Source organism: Camellia sinensis, chromosome 3 (genome assembly GCF_055761805.1).
Source record: "Camellia sinensis isolate YWXY chromosome 3, ASM5576180v1, whole genome shotgun sequence".
Classification (NCBI taxonomy): domain Eukaryota; kingdom Viridiplantae; phylum Streptophyta; class Magnoliopsida; order Ericales; family Theaceae; genus Camellia; species Camellia sinensis.
This window is the reverse complement of record NC_138963.1, coordinates 145,141,366-145,158,765: the sequence shown is the minus strand read 5'-3', so window position 1 is coordinate 145,158,765 and position 17,400 is coordinate 145,141,366. Positions and strand designations below refer to the sequence as shown.

At 32.6% G+C, this 17,400-nt stretch overlaps 1 protein-coding gene across 2 annotated transcripts; it reads right to left on the bottom strand.

Moving 5' to 3' along the window:
- Positions 1–9,985: 9,985 nt before the first annotated feature.
- On the bottom strand, positions 9,986–13,126 carry LOC114312826 (uncharacterized). 2 transcript variants are annotated; one of them, XM_028259112.2, is made up of 5 exons: positions 12,848–13,126; positions 12,514–12,590; positions 11,737–12,349; positions 11,088–11,305; positions 9,986–10,240 (listed from the first exon to the last, which is right to left on the bottom strand). In XM_028259112.2, the coding sequence occupies exons 1-5, from the start codon at positions 13,098–13,100 to the stop codon at positions 10,211–10,213; spliced, it is 1,191 nt and encodes a 396-aa protein (XP_028114913.2). In that variant the 5' UTR covers positions 13,101–13,126; the 3' UTR covers positions 9,986–10,210. The 2 variants fall into 2 exon arrangements, with proteins under 2 accessions (XP_028114913.2, XP_082773832.1); XM_082917706.1 differs by lacking the exon at positions 9,986–10,240 and having other exon boundaries at positions 10,970–11,305.
- Between the last annotated feature and the right edge of the window lie 4,274 nt (positions 13,127–17,400).

The following is a 17,400-nucleotide window of genomic DNA, read 5'->3' as shown; positions in this document are numbered from 1 at the left end:
GATTGGGGCCAGCTTCGAAATGAAATATTTGGCTTCGAAAACAATATCTTGGCGTCAAAAAGTCAAATAACAACGGCTTCGAAATACATAAGTCAGCTTCGAAGCCTAGTATATGCTTAAAGGTGCTAAATTACTTGATTATGGGTCTGTTTAGGGGTTATAAATCAAAGTAACAACCTTCGGAGCAAACCCTAGTATTCTCTGAGTATGAGAAACGCTGTTCAGAGCATACTACATGCTTAAAAATGCCTGAATGCTCAAGGTATTGGTCTACTTCAAAAATCCAAAGACCCGTTTGAAGGTTATCAGTCAAAATGACAACATTCGAAGCAAACCCTAGGACTCTTTAAGGAAGAGGGGCACTGTTCGAAACATCCAAGACCAATCATTGGTTTCTGTATGAGCAAGAGGGAATTGCCATAGGTTGCCCTTCGAAGCCAAAAGAGTTCAGTTTAAAATTGATTGGCTATATCAACCATGACCATATATTGGTTACAGTTAGTGTTGAAAAGTAAAGTTATTGAAATCGAAGTACTAAAATAATATCTGTCAGAATTGTCAATTTTACTCCATGAATTGGAAAAAGACATGATTGGTTCTTTTAGTACTTCATAAAACAGTTGATTCGAAGGATGAGATGGTTCAATTCGAAGTTATGAGTTAGCTTTTAGAGATGAAAGGAAACAGAGTCAAACAGTGTTAAGTACAGAAAGACTTTGTTTATATTAAAGTCAAGATGATTACATTAAGTAACTCTATCTGGGTACAAATTCAAGCTCATAAAAATAAGGAATAGAATAAATAACAAGGTCATGAAATTTTGTCCAGCAATGGTCAATAAATTTCTGTTCTTTCTTTATTATTTCTTCTATCTCTTCTAAAGTTGATTGCATAAGCTGATGAGCTCTCACTTCATAATAGAGTTCTTCAGCCTTTGCTTCGAAAGCCTCTTCCCTCGATTTTTGTTCCAATTCATCTATAACCAAATCATCCCAGTACGCAGAATCTTTATTCCTGAAGTCATCGAACTCTTCGATAAAATTCTCTGCTTCATATTGGGCATGAATTCGGAGAGATAAAAGTTGATCCAGATTTTGGATAGTGATCTTAGAATTTCGATGCCAGTAGAGGAGCACTGGGAGTTGGTCCAAAAACAAATGAAGCTCTGCCTGGGCAATAGGGTTGAGAACATGACCTCTAGTCAAGATACCACAAGCCCATTGAAAGTTCTCAAGAGGAAAGTCATCCTCAAGAACATTGAAGGGCAGATGGGAGAAAGCTGCGAGCAAAAGTTGAGCTTGCTTTCGCTCGGCTGGAGAAGGGGGTGACGGAGGTTGGTAAGGCGGAAAAACTTTGTCCATTGGAAGGGCAAGTCTTAGTTTCTCTGTCCAGGAAAGGATGGGAGAAGGAGAAGGAGAAGATGGTTCTGCTTCAGAAGACAAAGGAGAAGGAGCAGGTGCTTCTATCTCAGAAGATGCCGATGCAGAAGAAGGTGTGGATGCTTCTATTATGGGAGATGGCACGGGAGCAGAGGGAACAAAGGCATTAATGTAGTCAAGCCAATCAGAAGAACAAATCTTCGCCTTTTTGGCTAAAAATGAAGGGGTGTACCCTTGTGCTTCTTCTGGACGTTGGGCAGGGTGCATTATCTTCGTAGGCATGGAAGAAGTATACCAAGCCACAAGCAGATTCTCCTCCAAGCTACGTCGAAGGTCAATGGGCACGTAAGGGTAGACCACTGAGCTTCGAGCGTAGGAGGGAAACTCCAAGGGGTCAGTAAACTCAACAAAATGGCGATTGATTCGTTCCCTTAAATCATAAGTCTCAGGAGTTGACCAGCTTGTCCAGCCAGAAGCCCCAGAGGATGAAGAGGTCACAGTTTCATCCCATGCAGAGGTCTGTGAGGAAGAGTTTCCTAGATCCATATTTGCAACTTGTCGAAGCAAAGGCTCGAGGGTAGTTCGGTCAGAATACAAAGGGAGCTTAGGGGAAGAACTCTTTGTATCTGTAAGTTTGTAAACCAAGGGATTAAAGGCAATGTGTTCATAGTCCAAAGGTTTATAATCTGCAAAAGCCTCCATTACCTGAATATAGAAGGGCGGGTAAAGGTGGCTAATGAATGCGTGGAGGTTCTTTCGAGGGGGAACAACATCACTCAAAGGCTCTTCATATGCTTGATCAATAGAAAGGGAAGTTGATGCAGCCATAGCCTGTTCGAATACTAAGGTATTGGGATGTTCGACGAGTTAATGCAGATGATCTCCAAAGGGATGACGGTTGTGTTTCCAGAATATGGACTCCATACACGTTCTAGAAGCGCGGGAAAACTGCAATCCACTAATATCGCCAAGTATTGGGTATATTAGTGCGGGGGGTAATGTTGGCTACATATTTTGTAAAAGCCAGTTACAGTTCGACACGTGGCAGAGTAAGGGTAATAAAGGAAGGTTATTCGAGCCTTTAATCCTGATCGTACACGTGGCAATAAATATTGGTCCTCACATGATCTGAGTAACACTAGATCAATAACGGGATGCAAGATGACGTGTCTTCAACGATTACTCATATTCAAATTCAAGTACAAGAGAGAAGCTCAACTGCCAGTAATGGCGTAATGGAGCTACTTGTAAGGAAGCATGATCAGCGATCATGGAGGAGCAGTTCGACGGTTCGAAGTGCAGTTCGAAGGTCATCACTAACGAGTATAAATAGCAGGGTAACCCCAGAAAAAGAGGACGGACTCAGATCATACAAATCAGTCATTTACTTCATATATTTTCTTTTCCAGTCTTTTACATTTCCAGTCTTTAAATACCTGTACTTTAAATACCCACACTGCACTTCGATTCGTAGGAGTAGCTTCAAGTAGATTCAAGTAGATTGCTGTTGTAAACCTCTCCGAGGCTGAGTTTGGACCATTGTAAGTGTTCATTTTTATGAAATACTTCAATTGTTCTTCATATCACTGTTATTTCTCTTAATTTCTCCTAAGTCAAGCCACCAGTAAAAGTCCTCTTCATTGAGGCTGAAAAGAACTAAAACACAATCGTCTGATAATTGGTTGGCAATCACAATTTCTGTAAGGACTGATTGATCCTTGCTGGCACGCTCACATTCACAAAAATACCCTTCGAAAAGCCAAAAAGCCAACACAAGTATTCGATGTTCTTCATATTATTCACAGTTTCAATACAGTACTTACATCCGTTTCCAACACATTTATGTCTATACATATATACATTCAGTACAAAGTGAAAGCAACAAGCAACCAATAACTATCTACTCAAGGAATGAGGCAACTCGACCTTCCAAAACCATAACCATCATAACCCATAATATACACAGATACACTGAGACAGTAATGATAAATAAGTTCTGCTCTGCCTGCCTTAAGCAAGGTAAGCTAAGGATACACCTATCCATAACGAAATGCCAAGTGAAGGATACACCTTTCCATAACAAAATGTCAATTTACCAAACACCGGCTAGAAGGTAATGGTACCTCTGCCAACAACAACAAACAAACAGAGGGAGAGATCTGATATACATTGATATACATCATAAACATCACAAACAACATCATCAACATCAGGGCAGATCTGATGCTTTTTTTTTTTTTTGAGTCGATCTGATCTGAGAGAGAGAGAGGGAGTAGAGATCTGATCTGAGTCGATCTGCTCGTCGTCCGTTGTCCTTCCATCTCTCTGCTACTCGTTGTCGTCAGAGGTGGCACTCGTCGTCGTCGTCCGAGTCGGAGGTGGCGTCGTCAGAGACGGACCGTCGTCGTAGTCGGATGTAGCGTTTCAGACGGAGAGGAAGAGAGAGAGAGGAAGAAAAGGGAAGAGAGAGAGAAGAGCATTCATTAATGAAACAAAAAAATAGAAATGAGAGAGGGCTGAAATGAGAGACGGAAACAAATAATAAAAAAATATATATTATATATATATAGACCAGTTCGGGGACGTATGGGGCAGGGCCGGGCCGGGGCCGGGGATTGGGCACTTATCACCGTCCCCCGCCCGAAATTAATCGGGGATTGGTTTTTGAATACCATCCCCGTCCCGTCGGGGGTATTTTTCGGGGAAAACCCGTTCAAATCGGGGTCGGGGGATCGGGTCCCCGTCGGGCCGGTTTCAAATTGCCATCCCTAATAATAACACAAGTGTAATACATACACAATATTATTCAACACAACAATGCCAACCTTCACCGATGACCAAGGACAAAACCTCTAAGTGAATGTACTTAATACTTTTAAAACAACAATCCAATTCTCGCAAGATTTTCAATCAAATAACAATGATATTATGTAAAGGTTCCCAAAATCCGACCTCAAGTTCATTATCAATTTAAAAGGGTGATGATTTCATTTTCTTTCAAAAAGACCACTTTTCTTTATTTTCAAATCCACAAAACTCCAACCATTTTCTAAGAATTCATTCTCGTCATTTTACAAAACCAATTCCAAATCCATTCTCTTTATTTTACAAAACCAATTCCATTGGTATCAAAACCATTACTCAACTCAACTTTCTATGATTTGTCTAAAATAATACCGACACCGTGGTTACTTCTCTTTTTATTTTCTTTTGATATAAACACATTTATACAACCCATATTAACAAAATATAAAGATTATTCAACTTCTTCCCTTTTAGATCCATTATATCAATAATATTAAATTAGGGCTTTTCTCTATTTTTCACAAACACAACAAATCATTTTCCCAAATAACCCAACAACAAACACTTAACAACTCCAATTACAAATATCAAATCCTAGATCCCCTTTTTAACAATCAACAAATTATCAATTCGTTATATTTAAATATACGAAAAATTACATATACCCCCCTCGAGGTTTGGCTAAATTACAAATATCCCCCTGAGGTTTGAAAAATTACAAATTTTCCCTTGAATGCTATATTTGCATAACAAATTAAGGGGTAATTTGTTATGAAATTTAAACCTCAAGGGGCAAATTGTTATGAAAATACAAACCTTAGGGGGCGGGATGTAATTTCCGAAACCTTAGGGGGGTATCTGTAATTTACCCAAACCTCAAGGGAGGTACATGTAATTTGCCCTTAAATGTAATCAACCCAACACAATTTAATGCTTAAATCATAAGACCCAATTTGATCTCAAATCAATTACCAAATCATTAATCAAATTTCTTAACTCATGACATGATTATTTCACAATTTCAACCCTCTTTATCCATTAAGCATTATATAAAAAGAAAATTTAGGACTTCACCTCTTTCTTAACATAAATATGTTAGCCACTCCCCAATTTAACCCAAATAACAACCAAGTTCGCAAAATTTCAATCTCCACTACCAAATCTTAAATCCTCTATCATGATTTTTGAAAAATCCATAACATGGTTTTTTATGCAATAAAAACTTACCACATGTCTATCTATAAAAGAGGTCTTGAAAAAAATCAAAGAAATCCCTACCTCTTGAAGCGAAGGGAAAACAACCCAAAAATTACCGGCGATGAAACCACGAACTACTTGGATCAATACGAAGCTCTTGACGAGATCTACACTCTTTCTCAAAGGACCAAGGTGAAAAGATCACTCTAGGTGAGTAGATCTAAAGATTTAAGTGAAAAAGTTAGAGTTTTAGAGAGAGAGAAGAGAACTCACGGTTTGAGAGGGGAAAAAGAGGGGGAAAGTGAAATGAAATATGTTTGGAGCCTATTTATAGTAACAAGGTAATAATAGAATAATAGTCCCAAAGTCAAATGAAAGTAACAAGTAAAAACTCCCAAAAAGTAGGGCCCAGACCAACCCAAAAATCTGAAAAAAAAAAAAAAAACACGCAAGGATCAACCCTTCAGGCAAGGAGGTCGACCCTTTAGGTAGAGAAAGTAATTTGGCACAAGCAAGGGGGTCGACCCTTAGACAAGAGGGGGTCGATCCTATTTTCCAGCAACTAACATACACAGATTCTGCAACATAAGAGGGTCGACCCTCTCTAGACTGGTGTCTACCCTATTTTCCAGCAACACTTCCATAAATTTCACCAATAGGTAAGGGTTGACCCTTAGGAAGGTTGGTGTCGACCCTAAAATAGAATTTCTAAGTTTTCAAACAACTTTTTGACAAGAACAAGTGCGAACAACCAAACCCAACGAGTTTGGATTAGATTATACTCCTCCAAAACTAACATACAACAACACTAAAGATTCCCGAAATAAAATAGAGGATTCAAATACACTTCCCAAAAGTTTTAAAAAGGTACAAGTGCTACAATAATAGAACATTAACAACTATACCATATTTTACAGACACATGTCATAAGGTCATTTGTTAATAAATTTCAAATAACTGTATAACTTATAAAAATATATAGGGTAAATTACATTGACACCCCTTGAGATTTATGTTTATTACAGTTTCCCCTCTCACATTTTCAAAAATGCATCCCCCTTCCTAAGATTTAAAGTTTCATTACAGATTGCTCCCTCCAGCAATTTAATTTTTTTAAATACCAATTTTGCCCTCAATGGGTAAATTACATTGACACCCCTCACAATTTAGAAATTACAATCCCCTCCCCAAGGTTTAAAGTAGCATTACCAATTGCTCCCTTGGTTAGTATTAGTTGAAAAAAAAAAAATTCATTAAAAAAAAAATTAATTGAAAAAAAATTTTGTTAGTCAAAATTTTAAATTTCTGTTTAAAAACCAACGTAAATTCATTTTTTGAATTTATGTTTTTTTCTCAAATTTACAAAATGAGACAACCATTTATAAATCAAAAAAATTATCAAACAAGTTTTTATGACATTGTTTTAAATTTTAAAAATATAAATTGAAAACTGAAAATGAAATGGTTACCAAACAGGCCTCAGATGGTAAAAATGTCGTAAAATTAATAAATAATTAAATCAGTTATCAACGTAAGAAATGACTTATCAAAAGATTTTTAGACAATGTATGGTTTGATTTTTAGAATTTTTTTTTAAAAATTAAAAATTAATTTGGTTAAGAAATAAAAAATAAAAAATAATTATCATTTTTATATAATTTTTATCTGTTGAGTGTAATAAACATAAAACTCAGGGGGTATCAGTGTAATTTTTTTCTTATGTTGGTTTTTGAACAGAAATTTAAAAATTTGACCAGTAATTTTTTTTTTCAATTATTTCTTTTTTTAATGAATGTTTTTTTCCAACTAATACTAACCGATGGAACAATTAGTAATGCTACTTTAAACCTTGGGGAGGAGATTGTAATTTCTAAAATGTGAGGGGTGTCAATGTAATTTACCCAGTAAGGGAAAAATTGGTATTTAAAAAAAATTAAATTACTGGAGGGAACAATTTGTAATGAAATTTTAAACCTCAGGGAGGGGATGTAATTTCTAAAAACTGTAAGAGGAAACTATAATAAACATAAACTTTATGATATCTTAATATAATTTACCTAAATATATAAAAAAAAGTTATTATTTTGAGACGGATGAAATATATAAACTTTATACTTACCGGTCATTTTCCATTTAATGTTTCTTTATGATGCCCCATTACTTCTGTCTTTGTGGGCCTAAATTACTTTCCTGGTAGTTGGATTGTTAAGCCACTTTCATTAGGACCCATTACTTTTGTCTTTTAGGCCATTCGCAATTCCATAGCCTTTGAACTGCATGTATGTGTTAAGATGTAGTAGTTTACGCCTCGTTTAGAGATTATATTTTAATTAAAAATTTATTATAAATTATTATATCACTTTTTATTTTTTTATACATCTTCTTATAAAATATTAAAAAATTATTAAAATAATATATTTTTAAACGAGGCCTTAATATACAAGTTTTGTAGGTTATTTTTTTTTTAAAAAAAATCTTAACGGAGAGAATTTGGTTTTGCCATGTTACCTACGTAGGGTTGGTTTGGGAAGTAATTTTATTTTATTTTAATTTTTTTTAATTAAAATATGAGATAAAATAAATTGAAATGTTTGAGAATTACTTTTTGAATTTTTTTTAAAAAAAATTACAAAGTGAAGCAAATGGAAATAAGGGATTGTTTGGGATGTCCTAAATAAGTGCACTTTTTGACTTTTTATGAAATATGGATTGGATATGGGTTGGGTTTAAAGTGAGGTGATAGAGAGGTGATGTGACTTAAATAAGATGATGCGACTTAAATAGAATAGTGACTTTTTGACTTTTTAAATTTTTTTGAAAATGTCAAATTTGACCTATATCTTTTGATTTTTTCTGTATGATGCTACTTTTGACTTTTTTTCTCCCACTTTTTAAATATATATCTATACTATTATAAAGTGAACAGGAACTTTGGTGTCCTGAAGCCTTACTCTCCTTATACCATGTGGCAGTATTTTTTATTTTTTAAAAAAAAGTTAAACAAAGAGATGGGCAAGGCTTGAACCCATGACCATGGGTTTAAGTACGAGGACGCATACCACTTAAGCTAAATACACATTATAATATTAATTTCATTATTATTTTTTTTTATTTCTACTTATTTAAATTGTACACACATCGTGTGTGCCACCCACTAGTATATATATATTTATGTGTGTGCGCGCCTAAAACCGTCTCATCCCAAATGGACCCTTCAAGTATAGACACCCTCTTTGATTTTAAATATATTATTAGTTCTCAATCAAGTATAAACCAATACTTACGAAAATATGAATAAAAACTAGTTTTGGTCTAAAAAGTATGTGTCTATTGTCATTTTAGTCCTTCAAATTTTATATTTTGTCATTTTGATTCTTAAAATTGTCAATTTGAACCAATTTGATCCTAACTCAAATTGACAACTTTGATAACCAAAATTATAAATTTTAGAACTTGGGGGTACTAAAATGGTAAGAAATGCATACTTTAAAGATCAAAACTATCTTTTACCTAAGGACAAAATATTTTAAAGATAAGACCAAAATGATAAGATTGAAATTTGAGAGACTAAAATAACAAGTAACGCATACTTTAAGTACTGAAATTGTTTTTTTATCCAAAAAGATATGTTCAAAAACACTCTAACCAAACATTTCATTAGTTGAAGTATAAATGACTGACAATGGTCTTATTTAATGCAACTTATTATAAAATAAAAATTGATAATTAAAAAGCAAAAGTAAAAAATGCACTTCCCCAGCTTCCTGATAATTATTTTATTTAAGTTATTTTTATCTAATAAGTTTTAAGCATAAATTATATCAAACATAGACTCGCAAAATAAAATAAATTATAGCCAACTCATATAAGCTATACCAAATAACCCCAATATACTTCAGCCAATGCGGAAGATAGCAACACTAATTGGTGTTTCTCCCATTCCATTATGGCCCAATTTCATTTATGAATGTTTTTTTTTTTGGGTGAATAAATTATTTATTATTTTTTGTTTATAAATGTTGCTCTGTTTCCTTGTAGTGTCATGACATTTCTCCTTTAGCTTCTAGCATTAAACATACGAGGCAATTAAAATAAAAATAAAAAATGATTCACAAGTTTGCATATTGATTATCTAAAATGGCAAGCCTAATTTGGCAACAACCTAATGAAATAATTCAATTATAAATACCTCCTAAGATGGCATTATATAGTCTCATAATACCATATGTCATTATTTTTATACCAACTGCAAACGCACTATGTAAGTCGTCCTTTATCTCTAAACTACCATTTATACACGTGAACAATATTAGATAGTATTCTAAAACTACTAAATAATCACCACTTTACCTTACCAGTAGACATTATGTCCATTATAGTTAAAGCATTAAAATCAACAAAAACATCAGGAATTGCCCCTAAAATAAGTTCTATCGTCCCTTTAACTAGATAAGCGAAACTTAAGATTCTACACAAAATGATTTATGATGGCATGTTTTTCAACTTCCATAATTCCATAAAATGAGGCAAATTAAAAATATATATGTCCTAGAGAATTAATGCATGACTATGGACATCTAACAATGTAAAGAAATCTAGAATAAATCATGATTTATCTGATCAGTAAATTAGACCACGGTCTAAACCCTTTAAAAACTATCATTTGCCTCCCATAGAGAAAGCATCAATCTTCAAATCTCACAATATGGAAAGCAGCTCTAAACAATCATGAACACAAAAAATCTTTTATCAGTGTAGGCATCGACAAATCTTCTTCTTCTTCTTCGATTTCATAAATTAGCTTCAATTTAAAATAGGATGCCCTGTGATTACAACCTAGGAGCCGAATTGCTACTAAACTGCAATACAGAAGCCAAAAAAGTTTGTCAAGAAACAATTGCAAGTCCTTGTTTATATAGATTCGTATATAAGCAGTTGAAGAGAATCAATCTTAAATGTTAGATATTTTAATGGAATAAGTTAAGTTATTACTATTGTGATTCATGACTGCTTCAATGATCAATCTTGCAAGTCACAACTAACTGTGGTTTTGGAATCAAATCTTATTTATTGTGAAGCTAACCTAATAATTTTTTCAATCAAGTTCAAATACAATTAGCTACATGTAAAATGTGATATCTGTTGTTGAAGAAGCTGTAAGCAGTGAAGCATTCCGATGGGTTTAATTTTTCTCTTATCAAGAAGGTTTGGAGCATCATTAAAAAGGATGTTATGGTCTTTGTCTTAGGAATTTTACAAGAATGAGAGAATTGTAAAGGGCCTTAATGCTACATTCATTGCCTTAATTCCTAAGGTTAAAAGAGATTCATGCTTTGAGGAGTCCAATCCCATTTAGTATATATGGTAGGATTTATTTACAAAATATCATCCAAGATGTTATCAATCAGATTAAGTGAACCACAAGCTGCCGTTGTGGGATAGTGTTTAAAACTGATTTTTAGATAGGCATATGATCATGTTAATTAGCCCTTTTCCTTATTGGATATGCTTGATAAGTGTCTCATGTAGGGTTGTGTGACTTGAGAAAAGACTAACATACCTAGGCAATCAAAAGCAAAGACCCAATAATCAATCATGGGGAATTTAAAAAAAAAAAAAAAAGATTGCTAAATATGTTTGTCCTTCAATGGATTGGGGACATTTCTAATTCTGAAAAAGAGGAATTACAGCTGAAAAATGTGTCACCTGTTTTACTATACTGCTAAGGAGGCCATCATCCGACAAACTGCTGCTAATATTGTGATGGCTCTTGATTTCTTTTTCTGTATTCTCAAAGGGATATCGATGCTGCACAAACTGTCCTTTTTTGATTGAGTCATCTGTGATTTGTCGCATGTCAAATGGAAAGTTAATTGGTTCTTCTTTTACTTTGAGATTAGCTAAATTTCTTCCTTCACGTGGCCCTGAAATCGGAAAACAACAAAATGATGAGCTCTATAAAACTCAAAATTGTTCACTCAGTACATATATATGTAGCTGACTTAATATCCATACCAAATACAAGAATGATAAAAACAAAGCAAAACTAGTGTCTACTGAAACTCCATCAATCAAAAATTTATTAAAGGAAGAAACCCTTTTGTTTTAAGTGGACATACAGTGAAATCTGCTCTCAAATTTAAGTATAATAATTGATATAACATTCTTATTTTATGGTCTGAAAGCTTGAAATTCTGTCAATTTATAGAATTATTTCAATTTTGGTTCCATTGATATAGGAGGGGACAAAGAACAAATTAGCGAAATACTAAAAACCAAACAGAATTCAATGATATTGGGGAACAAAAATAAAAACAATTATACCAAACAGAAAGATAAAGGGATGATAACTAACATGGAAGCAGCATGGCAAGAGAATCAGGTTGAAAAATTGGATTCAATTGATCTGAAGCATTGGGCATTTGAAAAGGAACACCGCCAAGGTTGAAGGCTGTAGGAGGACATGAATATGGCCCAAAGCTAACAGGCATACTGCTTGGACCAGATTGTCCTGTGTGAAATCTAGGAAGCTGAGAAGAAGACATCTTGAAATTGTCATCAAAAATCTCTGTTCTCGAATTAATAGAGTGAAACCTCGTCCCATTCAATTCATGATGGGGAGATGGATTTGCCGCAAAAAATTGAGATGGAGGGACACTTCCAAGCACGGTTGGGCGCATTTGATCTGCTACTACTTTGGGAGGTAGTTGGTTTTGTTGGAGGAGTTTTGCATTTGATGTGGAAGCACCAAATGTTTGAAGCCGGCTACCAAATGAGGTGATCCCAGTACTCATGTCTTGTTCTGCAAATCTATTGTGATGATTGAGGGTGTTTAGGCCTTGATTAATACAAGCTGTGGTGATTGTATCAGATAGAAGACCATTTGTTCTGTTTGAATTGATATTGTTCTCGCTTTCTTGGGTCATTTTAGCTTTTGTGTTCTCCTTCCTTAAGGCATTTCTGTACTTCTGCAATCAAGAAAAAGGAGTATCAAAATACAAACATTTAAAGAATCACAGTTTAGTTTCACTTGCATTACATATCTGACTAGTCCATGATGCAGGATATAGATAACAGAGGACTCATAGCCTAGAATGCCATTTTGGAAGCATGATGGAAAGACCAAACTAACCTGAAGGTGGTTAGCAACACTTGCTAGAGAGATCACCGGTTCATTCATGATTTGGAGTATCTCCTTTGGAACTGCTTCTGCAAAGGTACAAAACCACAGACCCAATAATGTTAGGATACACCCCAATACATACTTTTACCTTTGCTATGTTTGTGTGATATTAGCAGCTAAGCTAGTGCAAGGAGCAAGGTTTTACATAGTGGTATCGAAAGATGATTAAGTATGGATTACAGTGTAACCTTATTGGAAGTATCAAGCCTTATGTATTGGGAATCAATAAGGTGTATATTTTTTAAGCTTGTAAAATAAAATAAAATGAAGATCCAAGGCTTACTCTCTACTCCTAGCAGCCGAACAGCATCCACAAACTTGTTATGCAACACTACAGTCCAACTAACCCTCTTCTTCTTCTTCTTCTTCTGAGCAGATGGAATTGGGGGGTTTTGATCTGTTCCTTCTTGCACGGTGCCAGATTTCGTTGTATTAAATAGGTTCTGCCGGACCACATGCTGCCAAATATTCTTCACTTCTTCCAACCGAAGTGGCTTAATCAGGTAGTCTCGAGCTCCATGCTTTACCCCCTTCATCACCGATTCTTTGTCATCGTTTGTAGACATCACTGCAATTCCAAACTTATGTTTAAGATTTAATCTCATCCAAGTTAATGTATACTGATTAAGAAATGATGAGTTTACTTATTACTGGCATGTCCATTTCAAGGCCTATTATCTCCAAAAGCTCGAAACCATTCATATCGAGCATTATAACATCGGTAATCACAATATCATATTTTTCTTTGTTCTTTCTCAGCATTTTAAGAGCTTCTGTTGCTTTTGTTGTCGCCGTTACTGCATACATATCAAAATACATAAAATTTTGGAATAAATAGGCCTAACAGTTCAATGACCCTTTCAATAGTCAAGATTTCTGTACCTCTGCTCTCTAGAGTAAGGAATGTAGTTTTAGAAAAAATTCTATGAAACAATGCATTAAATTCAATTCAGTTGGCTTTATAAGTTTTGATTGAACTCCCTCTGAAAATTTTGTAAGAGTAACTGCATAAAAACATTGGAATATAAATCTTGATTCATAGGGAAGACATGATCATCTGCCTAATCCCCAAACTGTAAGATTCAAATTCGTTTTGTGTTTTTATAACCGAGAACTAGTCAGACCCACAATAATGATCAATTTTGGGGGAAACACTTGTTTGACCATTGTAATAAAATAAACATTATTTTTTAATTTTATCAATTTAAATGATAAAATTTTTATTTATTTTTCAATCTAAACCATCTACCTCCCTATTTCTGATAAGTAAAATCAATGAAAAATATGATATTTTAGTCATTAAAATCAACCAAAAAAAGTGTTTAGATATTTTATGTACATATACATTGAGTTTAATGACTAAAATATTATGTTTTTCATCCGTTTTACTTAAGAAAATAGGTTGATGGTTTAAATTAAAAATAAATTAATTTTAAAATTTAAATTGACAAAATTAAAAATTCAAATTCTTTTGCAATTTTCTTTAAATTTAAATATCTGACAATTTAGTAACATTATACTTACTTGGCTGTTGCCTTTAAAAATAGAGAGAGAAAAATGGAGCAATTGCCCAAAGTCGCCTTTTTTTTTTTTTTTTTGAAGCACCAAAAAAGCACTTTATTTATAATAAACAAGCAACAATACATTAACATCAAACAATAAAAGCAAAAGATGCCGAGAACGTCATAGCAAAGATACAACAAAAATGCTATAACTCCATTATGTTCACAAACCCAAACTAGAAAAATCATTTTAAAAAATGAAAATAAAATAAACAAACAACCTAATAAGATGTCTACAATTAATTCATAAATTCTACAATTCAAAATTATCAATTTATGTAACTATTATAGTTATGTTACGCACAATGTACAGATTTAAAATTAGGAATCACATGTATACATTGAAAATTCAAAGAAAAAAGTCTAAGAATCATATTTGATAAGTACTCTCCACATAAAGTCTAAGAATCATATTTGTGTTTTTATAACCGAGAACTAGTCAGACCCACAATAATGGTCAATTTTGGGGGAAACTCTAGTTTGACCATTGTAATAAAATAAACATTATTTTTTAATTTTATCAATTTAAATGATAAAATTTTTATTTATTTTTCAATCTAAACCATCTACCTCCCTATTTCTGATAAGTAAAATCAATGAAAAATATGATATTTTAGTAATTAAAATCAACCAAAAAAAAGTGTTTTAGATATTTTATGTACATATACATTGAGTTTAATGACTAAAATACTATGTTTTTCATCCGTTTTACTTAAGAAAATAGGTTGATGGTTTAAATTAAAAACAAATTAAATTTTAAAATTTAAATTGACAAAATTAAAAATTTAGATTCTTTTGCAATTTTCTTTAAATTTAAATATCCGACAATTTAGTAACATTATACTTACTTGGCTGTTGCCTTTAAAAATAGAGAGAGAAAAATGGAGCAACTGCCCAAAGTCGCCTTTTTTTTTTTTTTTTTTGAAGCACCAAAAAATCACTTTATTTATAATAAACAAGCAACAATACATTGACATCAAATAATAAAAGCAAAGAATGCCGAGAACATCATAGCAAAGATACAACAAAAATGCTATAACTCTATTATGTTCACAAACCCAAACTAGGAAAATCATTTTAAAAAATGAAAATAAAATAAACAAACAACCTAATAAGATGTCCACAATTAATTCATAAATTCTACAATTCGAAATTATCAATTTATGTAACTATTATAGTTATGTTACGCACAATGTATAGATTTAAAATTAGGAATCACATGTATACATTGAAAATTCAAAGAAAAAAGTCTAAGAATCATATTCGATAAGTACTCTCCACATAAAGTCTAAGAATCATATTTGTGTTTTTATAACCGAGAACTAGTCACACCCACAATAATGGTCAATTTTGGGAGAAACTCTAGTTTGACCATTGTAATAAAATAAACATTATTTTTTAATTTTATCAATTTAAATGATAAAATTTTTATTTATTTTTCAATCTAAACCATCTACCTCCCTATTTCTGATAAGTAAAATCAATGAAAAATATGATATTTTAGTCATTAAAATCAACCAAAAAAAGTGTTTTAGATATTTTATGTACATATACATTGAGTTTAATGACTAAAATACTATGTTTTTCATCCGTTTTACTTAAGAAAATAGGTTGATGGTTTAAATTAAAAACAAATTAAATTTTAAAATTTAAATTGAAAAAATTAAAAATTCAGCTTCTTTTGCAATTTTCTTTAAATTTAAATATCCGACAATTTAGTAACATTATGCTTACTTGGCTGTTGCCTTTAAAAATAGAGAGAGGAAAATGGAGCAATTGCCCAAAGTCGCCTTTTTTTTTTTTTTGAAGCACCAAAAAAGCACTTTATTTATAATAAACAAGCAACAATACATTGACATCAAACAATAAAAGCAAAGGATGCCGAGAACGTCATAGCAAAGATACAACAAAAATGCTATAACTCCATTATGTTCACAAACCCAAACTAGGAAAATCATTTTAAAAAATGAAAATAAAATAAGCAAACAACCTAATCAGATGTCCACAATTAATTCATAAATTCTACAATTCGAAATTATCAATTTATGTAACTATTATGGTTATGTTACGCATAATGTATACATTTAAAATTAGGAATCACATGTATTCATTGAAAATTCAAAGAAAAAAGTCTAAGAATCATATTTGATAAGTACTCTCCACATAAAGTCTAAGAATCATATTTGTGTTTTTATAACCGAGAACTAGTCAGACCCACAATAACGGTCAATTTTGGGGGAAACTCTAGTTTGACCATTGTAATAAAATAAACATTATTTTTTAATTTTATCAATTTAAATCATAAAATTTTTATTTATTTTTCAATCTATACCATCTATCTCCCTATTTCTGATAAGTAAAATCAATGAAAAATATGATATTTTAGTCATTAAAATCAACAAAAAAGTGTTTTGGATATTTTATGTACATATAAATTGAGTTTAATGACTAAAATACTATCCGTTTTACTTAAGAAAATAGGTTGATGGTTTAAATTAAAAACAAATTAAAATTTAAAATTTAAATTGACAAAATTAAAAATTCAGCTTCTTTTGCAATTTTCTTTAAATTTAAATATCCGACAATTTAGTAACATTATACTTCCTTGGCTGTTGCCTTTAAAAATAGAGAGAGAAAAATGGAGCAATTGCCCAAAGTCCCCTTTTTTTTTTGAAGCACCAAAAAAGCACTTTATTTATAATAAACAAGCAATAATACATTGACATCAAACAATAAAATCAAAGGATGCCGAGAACGTCATAGCAAAGATATAACAAAAATGCTATAACTCCATTATGTTCACAAACCCAAACTAGGAAAATCATTTTAAAAAATGAAAATAAAATAAACAAACAACCTAATAAGATGTCCACAATTAATTCATAAATTCTACAATTCGAAATTATCAATTTATGTAACTATTATGGTTATGTTACGCACAATGTATACATTTAAAATTAGGAATCACATGTATACATTGAAAATTCAAAGAAAAAAAATCCAAGAATCATATTCGATAAGTACTCTCCACAAAAATTTTCATATCCTCAAGAATTATGAACTTGTTCAAATAATAAACCAAACCCTATTTGTGATCTTCAAGCATATAAGTCTATATATATTGGGATTGAGAATAGAAACCTTTATAGCGACACTTGTTGAGAAGTGCAGCCACAAGTTTGAGGCAGACAACGTTGTCATCAACCACAAGAACACTCAAACCCTCCGGAAAGTTGGCATTCACTCTGCTTTGCAGTGGTGCCGCCCGACTCAC